General features: G+C 43.8%; 1 protein-coding gene across 20 annotated transcripts in view; it reads right to left on the bottom strand.

Moving 5' to 3' along the window:
* RIMS1 (regulating synaptic membrane exocytosis 1) overlaps positions 1–12,415 on the bottom strand; it is a 625,149-nt gene extending 612,734 nt beyond the window's left edge. For all 20 annotated transcript variants that reach the window (XM_082249043.1, XM_082249059.1, XM_082249050.1 and 17 more), the window contains exon 1: positions 12,099–12,415. In XM_082249043.1, the coding sequence (XP_082105169.1) occupies positions 12,099–12,262 (164 nt within the window). In that variant the 5' untranslated portion in view covers positions 12,263–12,415. The remainder of the gene's footprint in view (positions 1–12,098) is intronic.
* Positions 12,416–17,196: the final 4,781 nt, after the last annotated feature.

Here is a 17,196-nt window from a genome sequence, read left to right as displayed (position 1 = left end):
CGCATGACAAAAATGTAAACTCTTATGCACACTGACCCAGAATTTTACAGCAAACTACCCATATTGGGGAAAACCTGCACAGAGAAAAATATAGGACTTCCATTGCTAAGAAGTCAGAATGCCTGATCTGCATTCTTGTTCCTGGTCAGTGCCCAATAAGTACCACAGCAACTAGATTAACAAGACAACCAGTCCACTAGTAGGAGAAGTAATCAGTAGTACCATCCATATTCTCTCATTATAGGTCTCCTTTAATGCCCCCTACACACGTGCAGATCGTCGGCCGAACGATCGGCCGTCTTTTGTCCCCGGGCTGTCATGTCTGTTGAAAAGTGCAAAAGACTGCACAAGAATTTTGTCCGCCGACTACAGCCGACTGCAGAAGTGATGTCATGTGATGGTTAACTTTCCCTGTGTTTTTTCTTCTCTGAGCATGCCCAGTCTTGCAAATCTGCTGTCTGTCGGCCGAATTCTGTATTGACTGGCGAACAATCGGCCGCTCTGGTGTTGGCATACAAAAATTTTAATGCTTGCACGACAGATTCTTTTCGGCCGAAAGTGCGCTGTCGGCTGTCGGAAGCATCATACTAACAAGCCGAAAATCGGCCGATCGTTAGGCGGCCGAACATTTTCGGCCGACAATCTGCACGTGTGTACGGGCCTTTAGGCTACAGGAATGTTTTAGGAGGACTTGGATACTGAGATGAATGGCTCAATAAATTCAGCAGAGCAGTAAACTTGCTTCCCATTCCATCAAGAGCAGGCAACATCAGAAGTATTTGTCTGCATAATACTGTCCCATTAATTTATACTCTATACCTAATGTGAGGAATGCATGACTCAATTGCCCACCTGGGTCTTTTCACAATCGTACAGGAGGCACTTATGTGCATTGCGTTTGTTTGTAGCCCTTTCGTTTCAATAGAAGTCTAGGGTGGACTGCTTCAAATTAATAAAAGTAGGCTTCAGAATTAAATCCACAAATCAAAATGATACTACTGTCACAAAAGAAAAAAAAAAACTTCAAGATATCAAAACTACCATAGATGATCTGGGTGTTTTGTGAAAGCAACAGAAATGTAGTAGCATTTTAGATTTTGCAGTGCACCAATCTGCAGCATTGGTTCTACAAAACATGTCACCTAAGGTGGCCTGATGGGACTGTGTTTTGATTTACTGAAGGGGTCCTCTTTGGATTGTGGCCCAAAGCAACTGTTTTGCACGCTTTGCCCTCAAGCTAGCCTTCTCAGTATGTCATGATTCAATCTCTCGGTCCCTCTGTGTACTGATAACTGTATTCCATTTGTAACATGTAGCCAAATATCATAGCTTACTTTTCTTATTAAGGGTCCTTTCACACGGCCGCTCTGTGTGTCCGCAAATCATCCTATTTTTTTGCGGATGATTTGCGGACATAATGTAAGTGAATGGCACTGCGGATGTCAGCGGAATACCATCCGCTGACACCCGATTTTCCTCCTTTCAGTTCTGTTCCGTTTTTACAAATGGAACAGAACCCCATTTTTTCTTCCATGTAAAAAACGGAAAGGAAAATCGGATGTCAGCGGTGTCATCCGCTGACATCCGCAGTGCCATATACTTACATTATGTCCGCATATCATCCGCAAACGGATGGGATGATATGCGGGCACACGGAGCGGATGACAGAAATGTCATCCGCTCCGTGGAAAAAAAAAAAAAAAGTCCCGCAGCGGACCTTTCACACGGAGCGGCCGTGTGAAAGAAGCCTAACTTCATTGTTGTATTGCAACTAGTCAGATTGTGTCACATTTTCAGGACATGTCAGCAAAATGAAAGTTTACAGTTTGTACAATGCATTCCTAGCCAAGATGCACCACATTTATGGCCTATGTGTAAAGGCCTATGTGCAAAGTGCAGTAAATAATACAATCTTTTCCGGTAGCCCCTAGAAATAACAAGCACTTAACCCTTGAGTTGCAGGGGGACCCTCCTACAAGAGTATTTTCTTTTTACAATCTCGAAGTTCAGCTTTAAAGTAGTAGGAAAAGCAATACAATCCCACCTTTTAAATGTTGCCTCCCCACTGCTTTTATATTTCATGTATACAGCTACCAATAAACCCCTTTTACTCATTTTTCCAAGCAGTCACATGGCCACAAAGCCTCAGCGAGTTTGTCTGTCTGTGCAGCAGGTGAGCATGAATTCTTTTTAGGATTTGGGAGCTAGAATTACAATAGCCGGAGCCTGGAAGAAGCCCTCGGTCTCAATATCAGAAACAAAGCGGAAGGTCTTCTGGATCATGTCCCAGGAATAACTTCAGAGTGCGAAAGTTTGAAGCAGTCTTGGGTGCTTTTTGTTGGAGTTCCCTTGTACCCGGGCATGGTATTCCCCCAAAAGGACCCTCAAGGCAGACCTACTTCCCCTCCCCTTGCTCACTGACTTTTCTTTCTCTAAAAGCCACATGGATTCTCCCCCCTTTCTTCTCTCTCCTCACTTTTCATCTATTCTTTATCCCTAAATTGTGAAATCCTTTTTCTGCTTACTATATGTAGTGCCCAGGAGGTTGAACTCTTGTTTCCAAAGGGGAACTCTCTTTCTTCCTCTCACTCTCTTATCTTTTGATAGCCAAGCACAAGTTTTTATTTATTTATTTTTAGACACGACAGTGGATCTTTGATTCCTCTTATCCCTCTCTATACCATTCAATTGGCCCTGGCTCTGACATTAGTTATACCGGTCACTTTGGACAGGGGCTGGAGGGGGGGGGGGGGGCCTTCCGGGTCTCCAGACACCCGTGATGGGGTCTCCACGTCCACAGTCCCTTCCCCTTGCCCGGGATCCCCTGGACCTTCTATGACTAAAAGCTTAGAGGATGTAGGAAGCTTTGGCTACTTGTTGTGGTCATTCGTTTCATTTGATTTATACTCTCTCTGTCTCCATATAATTACACAAACCACTCTAAAAGATTTTGATTTCTTATACTGTACTTGTTCATTTACACCATGGGTGTCCAACCTTTTGGCTTCTCTGGGCCACATTAAGTGTAGAGAAATTTTCTCGGGCCGCATATTAAATATATACTATAGTTAAGGTATATAAGTAATAAAATGCCGCCGCGCCCTTCCCACGCCACCACACCCCCCGCACTGATTTAACACAACTAGAGGATGATCAAATTAAATGGAATCAGTAAACAGAGGTTTACTTCTTCTGAGCGATAATAAAGGAACACTCTAACCACCATGGCCACTTCAGTGATTTGATGTGGTCATGGTGGTAGGAGTCAGAAACACTGCACATGCTCCCCTCCCCCCTCTGAGGCAGCCTCTGCCTAACGTTGGTTGGAAGCTGCTATGGCCGTGCCCCCTACCTGACTTTCTTCCTCCCCAGGAAAAAAAAAAAATTGTCAGGGGGCAGTGGGCCGCATTGCCTAAGGTTCTGGGCCGCATGCGGCCCTCGGGCCGCAGGTTGGACATGCCTGATTTACACCTTTGGGCCTTGCAGGCTAATTTATTATCTGTATGTACCATTTTTTAGGATATTTAATAAACATATTGAAAATAATCATTTTTAGAACCAACAATACCCTGGGACAGTGGTGGTTATTGTTCTTGATATGGGGTGCCTCAAGTACAGGCCCCTGACATCACCAAAGGGCAGTACATAAAATTCAGTGTATATTCAGTGTATTTTCAGTGTCATAGACAGCAGACACACAACAGTAAATGGGCATAGACTAAGATATGATACAAAAGGTGGTCAGAGACTGCATATATGATACAGAAGTTGGGCAGAGACTGTGGATTTGATACAAGAGATAGTCAGAGGCTGCAGACATGATACAAGCGATGGTCAGAGACTGCAGACATGATACAAGTGATGGTCAGAGAATGCAGATATGATACAAGTGATGGTCAGGGACTGCAAACATGATACAAGTGATGGTCAGGGACTGCAGACATGATACAAGTTATGGTTAGAGACTACAGACCAGAGGTGGCCGGTCCATTGGGGGCGCAGGGGCACCCCCCCCCCCCATCCATGCGTCCGGCCCCCTAATCTACATGCAGGGCGCCGGAAGCATGGATTCCAATGGGATTTTTTTTTTTTTTTTTTAAGCACATGATTAGAGCCAGAGGCCCACACAGTTGTGAGACAATAGCAAAAACTATGGGCAGGGTACAGGAATAGTCATAGACTGCATGATATAAGTGAGACTGCAGACATGATACATGAGATGGTCAGAGACTGCAGACATGATACAAGGGATGATCAGAGACTTCAGACATGATCAAAGAGATGGTCAGAGACTACAGACATGATACAAGGGATGGTCAGAGAATGTGGGCATGGTACAGGACTAGTCATAGACTGCAAACATGATATATAAGTGATGGTCAGAGACTGCAGATATGATACAAGAGATGGTCAGAGACTGCAGGCATGATACAAGAGATGGTCAGAGACTGCAGACATGATACAAGAGATGGTCAGAGACTGCAGGCATGATACAAGAGATGGTCAGAGACTGCAGGCATGATACAAGAGATGGTCAGAGACTGCAGACATGATACAAGGGATGGTCAGAGAATGTGGGCATGGTACAGGACGAGTCAGAGACTGCAAACATGATATATAAGTGATGGTCAGAGACTGCAGATATGATACAAGAGATGGTCAGAGACTGCAGGCATGATACAAGGGATGGTCAGAGATTGTGGGCATGATAGAGGACTAGTCATAGACTGCAAACATGATATAAGTGATGGTCAGAGACTGCAGATATGATACAAGAGATGGTCAGAGACTGCAGACATGATTCAAGAGATGGTCAGAGACTAAAGACATGATACAAGAAATAGTTAGAGACTGCAGACATGATACAAGAAATAGTCAGAGACTGCAGACATGATACAAGGGATGATCAGAGACTGTGGGTATGATAGAGGACAAGTCATAGACTGCAAACAAGATAAAAGTGATGGTCAGAGACTGCAGATATGATACAAGAGATGATCAGAGACTGCAGACATGATTCAAGAGATGGTCAGAGACTGCAGACATGATACAAGAGATGGTCAGAAACTGTAGACATGATACAGGACTAGTCATAGACTGCAGACATGATATAAGAGATGGTCAGAGACTGCAGACAAGATACAGGAGATGGTCAGAGACTGCAGACATGATACAAGGGTTAGAGATTGTGGGCATGATACAGGACTAGTCATAGACTGCAAACATGATATAAGTGATGGTCAGAGACTGCAGACATGATACAAAAGATGGTCAGAAACTGCAGACATGATACAAGAGATGGTCAGAGGCTGCAGACATGATACAAGAGATGGTCAGAGGCTGCAGGCATGATACAAGGGATGGTCAGAGACTGCAGACATGATACAAGAGATGGTCAGAGACTGCAGACATGATACAAAAGATGGTTAGAAACTGCAGACATGATACAAGAGATGGTCAGAGGCTGCAGACATGATACAAGAGATGGTCAGAAACTGTAGACATGATACAGGACTAGTCATAGACTGCAGACATGATATAAGAGATGGTCAGAGACTGCAGACAAGATACAGGAGATGGTCAGAGACTGCAGACATGATACAAGGGTTAGAGATTGTGGGCATGATACAGGACTAGTCATAGACTGCAAACATGATATAAGTGATGGTCAGAGACTGCAGACATGATACAAAAGATGGTCAGAAACTGCAGACATGATACAAGAGATGGTCAGAGGCTGCAGGCATGATACAAGGGATGGTCAGAGACTGCAGACATGATACAAGGGATGGTCAGAGACTGTGGGCATGGTACAAGACTAGTCATAGACTGTAAACATGATATAAGTGATGGTCAGAGTCTGCAGACATGTTACAAGTAATGGTCAGAAACTATGGACATGATGTCGGAGACTGTGAACATGCTATAGGAGTTGTTGCAGACTAGGGATGCACCGAATGTTCGGCGGCCGAACATTATTCGGCCGAAAATAGAAAAAATAGCACTTTCGGTGTTTGGCCGAATAAGTAAAAAGGCCGAATAAATTTGTGCCGAACAATGTCAGCGGCGGTCAGTAAATGGCGGCCCGCGCGATGCTTCCGCCTGGACCGCGAGCCCGCTACCTAGGAGTCCTTCAGTCCCCTTCCTCATTGCGGCTCCCGGCTTCCTGCTCACACGCCGCCGGTGTCCTGTCCGGCCGCGAGTAGGGGGTGTGACGTCACGCGCGCGTCCCGCCCCCTGCTCCTGACTGCGGCTCCTTCACACTAGGTCCAGCGAGCGTGACACTATCTGCACGCCCCGCCCCCCTGTTCGCGGCTTTTGGCTCCGACCTGGCTGCAGTTCAGGTATGTGGAGCACATTTGGGGGAGAATACGGTAGCTGCACAAGCATTAGTGTGCAGACTGGCATATTTTGCCATATGTTGCCACTTGCCATGCTCATTAGAGTGCCCTATAAAGTGCCCCTTAAAAAAAAAGAAAAAAAATGTGCCCAACAGAGTGCTCCCTTGACATAAAATGTGGCCATCAGCGTGCCCCTTATTTTATGCTAAGGGACATGCTGATGAGCATGTTTTATGTTAAGGGGCACTCTGATGGGCATATTTTATGTTAAGGGGCACGCTAATGGGCAACGCTGATTTAAATGTTTTGTTTTGCCCATCAGAGTGCCCGCTAACATAAAATGTGCCCATCAGCGTGCCCCCTAACATAAAATGTGCCCATCAGCGTGCCCCCTAACATAAAATGTGCCCATCAGCGTGCCCCCTAAAAATTGGCCAAGCATTTCATTATTATTCGGCTTCGGCTTCGGCCAAGAATTTCATTTCGGTGCATCCCTATTGCAGACTGAGGACATGCCCTAGGGGGAGTCATAGACTGGAGACATATTACACGGGAATGCTGGAAATCACTGCTACTGTATAAGAGGGCATAATGAGAAACACAGATTAGTGTCTGCAGGCCCAGACCGGGGGGGCCACCCAAAAAGGGCCAAAGAGCCACATGCAGCCTCCAGGCCACAGATAGGACCCTAAAGTTATAGACACTGGTAGGGGGACGTCACCACTCCTCAGAGGCATTGTAGGCAATGCACAGACAGACACACTCACCAGAGCTTTGTGGTCATGTGACTTCTTGGAAAAAAATGTGTTTCCATTGAGATTTAATAGTAGCTGTTTGCAGAAAATACAAGAGCAGTGAAGAAGCAACATTTAAAGTTGAACTATAGGCAGATATAAAAGACACAAACTAATGCAGCACTGTAATAATTAACCTATTGCTGACCATGTAGGGCATCTGTGTGGTGACATTAAGAGTGTGCCTTAAAGTGTTACTAAAACCAGGCACCTGCATTCACTATATCTTGTCTCTCATAGTACACACAACATGGAAATGCAATTATTTTAGTAAATAGAAACTTGTAAAACCTTTTCTCATCAGCAGTATAGAGCAGTCTTATGACTTCTAACAGTGCCTGGTTAAAGCATGTAAGAGGAGTTTTCATATTGTAATGGCTGCCCTATCAGAATGCAGGACCCCCTTACCCTCTGTTTGGACAGTGCACATTGGCCCTGTGCTGATCACATGCACTCTCCCAATAACAAAAAAACACTCTTGCAATACACACCAAACTGTGCATGTGCAGCCTGACTCCAGTAACTCTGTCTCATCCAGACATGTTATGAGGATGATGCAAGAAAAGGAGGATCTGCGCATATAGGATCAAACAGCCTTTTTACACAATGCAGAGGACTAACCCCTTAAGTTCCACAGTGAATATAACAACCATGCATTACTGCATATACACACTGATTTTACTGTTGTGGGTTTAGCAACACTCTAATGCCTTCACGCCGCACATATGCATCCATGGGGGCCGAGGTATCTGTCACAGACAGCTCTGCATCTTTGATTATGATCGGGAGCTGTCCGGATTATGTGACCACTGTGACAACCATCACAGTGATCACATGATATGGAAGTTAGTCCTGCCTCCTGGTGTGAAATCCCATTGAAAAAGATGTGGGGAGGGGATGAGAAGGGGTTAATATACAACTAAACTTATTTTTTTGGAACATAAGCAGTGTTAGTATCTTAATTTGACCTGGTATCAGTCTCTGTAGAGCAGGGCTGGAGTGTGAGAAGAAAAAGTAGCAAAAGAGGCCAATCAGTTCATATGCTGGCAAGAAGCATGCTTATAGGAAGGGAAAACAGAGTGACAGAGGGATGAGCTTATCGATGTGCTGCTTCTCCTTTCACTGTCCATTCACAGGATGATACGGGTCCCAGACAGCCTAGGCTCAGTAGAAATGGGTACAAAAAAGCTCAACATCAGACCTGAGGACATCTAGTGGCAGAAAAGAAGTACTGTGGGGAACAGCTTTGGACTGAAGCTAAATAATTTTGCAAAAGCTGCTATTTCATTTTATCTTTTAATGGGCTATTCATTTTTATCCTATTATTCGTGGCTGAAGTTCTGCTTTAAATGCAGAGCCCCACTATATTATGCACTACTCTTTTTAAAAACAAAAAAAGCACAAGCACACCTATTTCTGTCAAAACATATACTCAAAAGAGACAAGACATTTGAAAAAATGATGATTGTCAATATGAGTCCTATTATGTTGGTTTCATGTCCATGTGCAAGCAGGATATGATATGGAAAAGTAAGATGATGTCATCTGATCATATTTTACCCGCTGCATATGCCTTTAAGCTGCCACACCCACCCCTGAATCCATGAACATTTATGCTGCATTTCACATGTGACCATTTTCTCCATGACAGAACACTTTACTATTAATCGGCATTCTCAGCGTTTTTACTCGCCGCACACAACACTTGAGACTCTGCACGCTTCTACATCATAATCCTTTACAGGTTAACACACATCCAGCTGTAAACATATTCATTATAGCAATAGGACAGACAGTGATAATAATATTATTTGTTTATGGTAGTAGTCATCATAGTATGATTTGTTAGTGGTACTATTATTATTTGTTTATATTAGTAGTCTTTATCATAATATTTGGTAATGGTCATAATAATATTTGTTTATATATATATTAGTAGTCATTATAATAATATTTGGTAATGGTCATAATATTATTTGTTTATGTTAGTAGTCATCAAAAAAAATTGGCAATGGTCATAAAAATTGGTAATGGTCATATTATTAATTGTTTATGTTAATAGTCCTATAATAATATTTGGTAATGGTCATAATATTATTTGTTTATTTTAGTAGTCCTCATAAAAAAATTGGTAATGGTCATATTATTAATTGTTTATGTTAATAGTCATCATAGTAAAATTTGGTAATGGTCATATTATTAATTGTTTATGGTAATAGTCATCACAATAAAAATTGGTAATGGTCATATTATTAATTGTTTATGTTATTAGTCATCATAACAAAAATTGGTAATGGTCATATTATTAATTGTTTATGGTAATAGTCATCATAATAAAAATTGGTAATGGTCATATTATTAATTGTTTATGTTAATAGTCCTCATAATAATATTTGGTAATGGTCATATTATTAATTGTTTATGTTACTAGTCCTCATAATAATATTTGGTAATGGTCATATTATTAATTGTTTATGTTAATAGTCCTCATAATAATATTTGGCAATGGTCATATTATTAATTGTTTATGTTAATAGTCATCATAATAAAAATTGGTAATGGTCATATTATTAATTGTTTATGTTAATAGTCCTCATAATAATATTTGGTAATGGTCATATTATTAATTGTTTATGTTAATAGTCCTCATAATAATATTTGGTAATGGTCATATTATTAATTGTTTATGTTAATATTCCTCATAATAATATTTGGTAATGGTCATATTATTAATTGTTTATGTTAATAGTCATCATAATAAAAATTGGTAATGGTCATATTATTAATTGTTTATGTTAATAGTCCTCATAATAATATTTGGCAATGGTCATATTATTAATTGTTTATGTTAATAGTCCTCATAATAATATTTGGCAATGGTCATATTATTAATTGTTTATGTTAATAGTCATAATAATATTTGGCAATGGTCATAATATTATTTGTTTATTTTAGTAGTCATCACAATAAAATTCCTTAATGGTCATATTATTAATTGTTTCTGTCAATAATCAGCATAATATTAATTTATTAGTGGTCATATTATTATTTGTTTATGTTCACAGAACTGATGTGCAGTGCAGACATTTCCCAACATCTGTTTCCCCCAGAACAGCTTTTATTGCTATGACCAGTCTTAACTATTAATACAGAAAGGAAATTGTTTCCTATAGCAACTAACCTGTTGCTATATTTAGCAGAAACTCTTTTCTATTCTCTATATCGGGGGTAGGCCACCTTGGCACCCCAGCTGATGTGGAACTAGAAGTCCCATGAGGGACTGCAAGACTCTGACAGCCACAGGCATGACTCCCAGAAGCAAAGTCATGATGGGATTTGTAGTTCTACTAAACCTAGAGTGCTGAGGTTTCCTACCCCTGCTCTAAATGTTGGAACTTGGGACACAAATCTACCGTGTTAAATACACAATATTTACATGGAAATTGTTAAAACTGAAATCCTATTTTCTTCCTGATCTCCCACAGGCCTAGCAGGTCAACAGAATTACCCTGCATCCATTTTTAGATGCTCTGACGCCCTGCTGACATTAATGCACAGAAACGTGATGGACTGTAATGCATCAGGAATGCTAGTTCATCCCAAAAAAAAGGGCTCATTTCTTCTATAGACATTAGGATAACAGATTTTACATCATCACTGGTCTACACTTGTGTAGTCACTGCCACACTGCTTTCAGACTTGTATCTCTATGGCTAGAAGGAATAGCAGGAAAAAAAAATGAAAAGCACATTGTGTCTATGTATAGGATTTGATGAACAGGGTGAAAATCAAAGCAGAATAATATAAAATGCTTACACATGTGGCAAGCCTAATCTTATGTAGGAAATGCAAGGCCTGTAGGTTATAGGAAAGCAGGATGTTCTCCTTTATCACTAATATAATAACAACAGGTAGATGCAATGCCATTGATTTTTTGGTGAATACAGAAATGATCAGGCTATAGTACTATAGGATATATCATTCTGAATGGTATATAATCAAAGCTAGTCATCAATAGCCAGAAAGAAAGCTTTCATCGTTTTCTATCTATCTATCTATCTATTTATTTATATACATACATATATATATATATATATATATATATATATATATATATATATATATTTCTCCAGTGATGAAAGTTGGGATAACATGGCAGCAAGATGAAAACAGTTGGACATTTTCCACCAGCAGCAGCAGCAGCATCAGCAGTAGCAGCAGAAAAGACAACCACACCCCATGCTCTCTGGACCAGCAAGTCAGGAAGAAGTCAGCGTTGCACTTCCCTTTAATCCCAGTCCTTATCCAGAAACATCATTGTGTATCATTAGGGGAATGATGAGCCCTCCCTAAAGCCTGGATGTGTCGCCTGTACACAGGGTGGGGGGTAAAGACATCCATCAGCATTCACCTCCCATCCCACATCTCCAGCCATGATTTCCTCTTTGCACTGCCATCCCAAGGCAGGGCTTATGTGTAGAGCAGTAAGCATCAGCTGAAGCATGAATGAAACAGCTGTATGAATGCAGTAAGAGGATGTGGACAGCAGCACTGGGTTTTTTTTTTCTCCCCCCAATGGCAGGGCTGGCATCACTAGGCCTGGAGGGCTGGAGGCTGTGTACAGAAAACAGGAGAGGCTTTTTGCAGGCCATACTGCCTATATATATTACAGACAGGATCAGTGGGGTACCACTCTGTACAGGGGAGAGCTGCCCCCCCCCCCCCTTTTCCCTAGGCAGGAACAGCAATGGATCTGCTAGCTGTCAATGTAGGGTGATGGCAGAATGTACAGAATGATCATTGTCATTCAGTAAACACTGCACACCTGGGGGGGGGGGGGGGTCTGCAATCCAACCTTGGCACCTATAGGCACACAGCATGACACCTGTCACTGATCGCCCTCCATATACACTATACATCCCCATCCATATACACTATACACATCATGTCATCATCTCCTTACTTTAGCATGGCCTCTTCCTTCTCCTCCTCCTCCTTCTGTCGGTTCATCACTGCCATGATAGTGTTCCTCTCGTCCTCTGTCAGATGGCTCAGATCGGGGAGATCGGGCATGGGGGGAGGCACTATGGGTGGCCGAGGGCCCCTGGGCCCCATTGAAGAAGACATGGTGAGAGGGGAAAAGGGCGGGGGGGAGCGCCCACCTTCAGCCTGAACGTTCAGAGAAATGGACCACTTGTCTCCCCCACCCTACCTTGTCAGTGTAGTCCTAGCAGGCAGGCAGACCGGTGCGGTTCTAGCCAACAGCACATCCTCGGCATCCCTTTAGAGGTGCACGCCCCTTTGTCTTTCCCCCCGCCGGACACTAGGTGGCGCGCTACCTCTGCCTAGTGCCTTATCGGTAACATTGTATCACCGGTGCGCTAAAGCTTCAGGGTTAGCCCTGTCCATTGCTGTGCCACCTACAATACCAATCACCCCTCACACTGCTCTCTTCACTCATCGTATAGTATTATTTCTACTGCATGCCTCTGGTATCTGAGGATTCCAATAGGAATTTGCAGGATATTCTTTACACAAATGCATCTCTATTGTTAGAATAAAAATGTGTCCTGTCAGGGTCAGACAAAAACATTTAACCAGTTCTGGTGCTGAAGGTTTCCCCCCTTTTGCGATTCAGCTCTGCGTTAGGCTGGCCATATATTATACAATTTTCTGTACAATTTTCTTTAGGATTTACTTTTAAAGCGGTAGTATACCGTTTTTGACACTTTTAACTACAGGTAAGCCTATAATAAGGCTTACCTGTAGGTACAATTAATATTTGCACTGCATGCAGTGGCTCACGCGAGCGGCGCATGCGCTCTGAAGGTTCGGCGGACCTTCAGCTTTCCATGTCGGGAGCTTGCCGGAAAATGACTCTTGCGCGCATGTGTGGGAGTGACGTCATCGCGGCTCTGGCCAATCACAGTGTCAGAGCCGCCGAACCCGGAAGAGACGCCGAGGGATCATGTCAGCTCCCACAGCGGTGTCCGGGGGTCCGTGTTGGGGCTTCGTTCTAAGGTAAGTAATTCATAATGGGCTAGTATGCGATGCATACTAGCTCATTATGCCTTTGTCTTGCAGGTTTTTTTTGTTTTTTAGGTTTACAACCGCTTTAACTATGTAGTACAAAGGCCTGTCTAACTAGATAAAATTCAAAGTGTTGTTTAGTTTTGACCTCATATTATATGGTTTTTGGTAAAGCTAACAGAAAATTGTACAAGAAAACTGAACATGTATGACCAGCCTTACTTTAACTGACAGTTGTGCAGTCGTGCGACACTGTACCTAAATGAAATTGATGTCCTTTTGTTACCACAAATAGAGCAACTTTTGGTGATATTTGATCACCTCTGCGGTTTTTATTTTTTGAGCTATAAACAAAAAAAGGCCGACAATTCTAAAAAAAATATTTTTCACATTCTGCTATATAACAGTCCCAATAAAAAATAAATAAATAAAAACCAAAATGTTTCAATTTTATAGGCCAATTTGTATTCTGCTACATATTTTTGGTAAAAACAAAAATCACAATAAGCATATTTTGATTGGTTTGTGCAAAAGTTATCGCATCTACAAACCAGGAAAAAGATTTATGTCATTTTTATTTATTTATTTTTTACTAGTAATGGCAGCAATTGGCCATTTTTAGCGGAGCTGCAACAATGCGGCAGACAGATCGGATCCCTAACTGATATTTTTGACACTTTTGGGGGGGACAAGTGACATTACTACAGTAATCAGTGCTAAAAATATGCACTGTTACTGTAATAGTGACACTGTAAGGGAAGGGGTTTAACCTAAGGGTGATCAAAGGGTTAATTGTGAGCCCATGGGAGTGTTTTCTAATTTTATGGGGGATGGGCTTGTGAAATGATCATAGAGACCTGTAATCCTAAATAGAAGGATCACAAGTGCTCTGTGATCATTTCAGAGAGAAGAACGGTCAGCTGTGTTTACATCAGCTGACCATCCTTCTCTCTTAGTGGGGAGTGATTGCGGGTGTCCGACAGCAATCACGGCCGCCGATCCCGTGGATCGGCATCCCTGAGCCCCCCAGCACCTCTCCCACGACCAACGTATCCCTACGTCGTTTCGCGCAGCCGAGCCAGCCTGTCACAGTAAATTTGCGGCGGGTGGTAGGCAAGTGGTTAATACTATTTAGCTACTATGAAAATGAACTTACCCGTAAGTTCTGCCACAGAGCATTTATTAGCAGTTACATGTCAATTATTGTGCAATTGGTTTTTTGTGAGGAGATCTGACCAGCTGACAAAAAGCCATTGCACAATAATTGACATGTAATTGCTAATAAATGCCCCCTCTAGTCGTACCAACTATGGGGCAAAGTTGGACACACGCCAGGTAATGTACACTTTATTACCAAAAGTATTGGGATGCCTGCCTTTACACGCACGTGAACCCTAATGGCATAGTCATGCGCATAGGGTATTGCAGGTGTGCCAGGGCACACCCTAATCACCCTGTGTGGCTCAGATATCCCCTGTTTAGACCCGTGGGCAGCGGCACCGCACTGATCTTCATCTCTTGCTGGCTGTCTCTGTCTCACACAGCAGAGTGGACCGAAGCCACCTCCCCCTCCTAGCGGTTTACATCCACACAGGAGGAGGGACACCGATGTGCATGTTCCGTGCTGATTTGAGGTATGTATATTGTAATATAGATGGACAGAGGAGGGGGACAGTGACCAGGAAGGGGGGACAGTGACCAGGAAGGGGGACAAGTTAAAAAAAAAAGCCGGGGAAGTGATGGGGGGGGGGGGACATATGCTGGGGGTGGCACTATGGGAGGGGAGAAGAAGGTCCTATGCTAGAAATGGGGGTTGGCTTTGAAATCCAACCCTCCAAAAGAGCACAAGCCCTCTCCCCTCCCATAGCGCCCCCCTCCCAGCACATATCCAAACCCTCACCTCCCTACTAGCACAAGTGGAGAGAGGGGCCTGCACTGAGGGGGGTTAATACGGCTGAAAGGGGGTCTGCACTGAGGGGAGGGGGGGTGTCTGTTTTGATGGAGAAAGGTCTATACTGATGGAAGGGGGGGTTATACTGATGGAGGCGGGGGTCTGTATAAAGGGGGGGGTCTGCACTGGTAGAGGGAGGTCTGTATTGAGGGAGGGGGGTCTGTACTGAGGGGGGGTCTGTACTGGTGGAGAAGAGTCTGCACTGAGGGGAGGGGGGTGTCTGTTTTGATGGAGAGGGGTCTATACTGATGGAAGGGGGGGTTATACTGATGGAGGGGGGATCTGTACAAAGTGGGGGGGGGGTCTGCACTGATAGAGGGAGGTCTGTATTGAGGGAGGGGGGTCTGCAGTGAGGGGGGTCTGTACTGATGGAGGAGGGTCTGCACTGAGGGGAGGGGGGTCTTAACTGATGGAGAAGAGTGTATACTGATGAAAGGGGAGTCTATACTGATGGAAGGGGGGTCTATACTGAGGGGGGTCTGCACAGATGGAGGGGGGGTTATACTGATGGAGGGGGGTCTTAACTGATGGAGGGGGTTCTACACTGATGTAGGGGGGTCTGCACTGAGAAGGGAAGATCTGCACTAATGGAGGGGGGTCTGTACTGAGGGGGGCTGGCTGATGGAGAGGAGTCTCAACTGAGGGGGGTCTATACTGATGGAGGGGAGTCTGTACTGAGGGGGGTCTATACTGATGGAGGGGGGTCTATGTTGTGTGAAGGGGTCTGTACTTAGTGGGGGTTCCATACTGAGGGAGGTCTGTACTTAGTAGAGGGAGGTCTCTACTTAGTAGGGGTCTATACTGAGGGAAGGGGGGTCTGCACTGATGGGGGCATTCTGTACAGAAGGGGGTCTACACTGATGGAGGGGGTCTGTACTGAGGGGGGTCTGTACTGATGGCGGGGGGTCTGCACTGATGGAGGAGGATTTGCACTGAGGGGACGGGGGTCTGTTCTGATTGGGAGGGGTCTATACTGATGGAAGGGGGATCTATACTGAGGGGGGTCTGCACTGATGGAGGGGGGTCTGTACTGAGGGGGGAAGGTCTGCACTAATGGAGGGGGTCTGTACTGAGGGGGGTCTGTACTGAGGGAGGGGGTCTGTACTGATAGTGAGGGGTCTGCACTGATGGAGAGGGGTCTATAGTGCAGGAGGGTGGTCTGTACTTAGTGAGGGGGGTCTGTACTGAGGGAGAGGGATCTATACTGTGTTAGGGGGGTCTGTACTTAGTGAGGGGTCTATACTGAGGGAGGGGGTCTGTACTGAGGGGGGTCTGCACTGATGTAGGTGGGGCTTCACTGAGGGGAGTGGGGTCTGTACTGATGGAGTGGGGTCTGTACTGATGGAGAGGGGTCTATACTGAGGGAGGGGGATCTGTACTGAGGGGGACTATAGTTGGTGTAGGGGGGTGACACAATGTTTTTCCGCAGTGAGTGACACCAACCCTAGTGATGCCACTGTTGGCCTGCACAGAGTCCTGACCTCAACCTGATAGCACACCTTTGGGATGAATTAGAGTGCAGACTGCGAGCCGGGCCTTCTTGTCCTACATCAGTGCCTGACCTCACAAATGCGCTTCTGGAAGAATGGTCAAGCATTCCATAGACACACTCCTAAACCTTGTGGACAGCCTTTCCAGAAAAATTTAAGCTGTTATAGCTCCAAAGGGTGGGCCAACTCAATATTGAACCCTACGTACTAAGACTGGGATGCCATTAAAGTTCACGTGCGTGGAAAGGCAGGTGTCCCAATACTTTTGCCAATATAGTGTATATATTTTTAACATAACTTGTCTTTCACTATTCCAGTTTCAAGTTAATTTTCAGTTGAAATCTTGTATAATTCACTATTTTGGTTATAAGGTAATTTCAGTCTAAAACATACATTTTATATAGAACTATATAGATCAGACCAAAATGAGGGACAAATGAAGAGGAAAGAGGGAAAGAGGGACTATGTTCAAAATCAGCATCAGGCCCTCAAAATCAGGGACAGTTGGGAGCTATGCTACAAGAAAGTCAGCTACTGTTAAGGTTTCTAATTGTCCAAGCATGTAACTGTCCTTCAAGGTCACACTGATG

The sequence above is a fragment of the Pelophylax lessonae genome (assembly GCF_965119305.1).
Source record: "Pelophylax lessonae genome assembly, chromosome: 3".
Taxonomy (NCBI): Eukaryota; Metazoa; Chordata; class Amphibia; order Anura; family Ranidae; genus Pelophylax; species Pelophylax lessonae.
The sequence above is the reverse complement of the archived record's forward strand: the minus strand, read 5'-3'. Positions and strand labels throughout refer to the sequence as shown.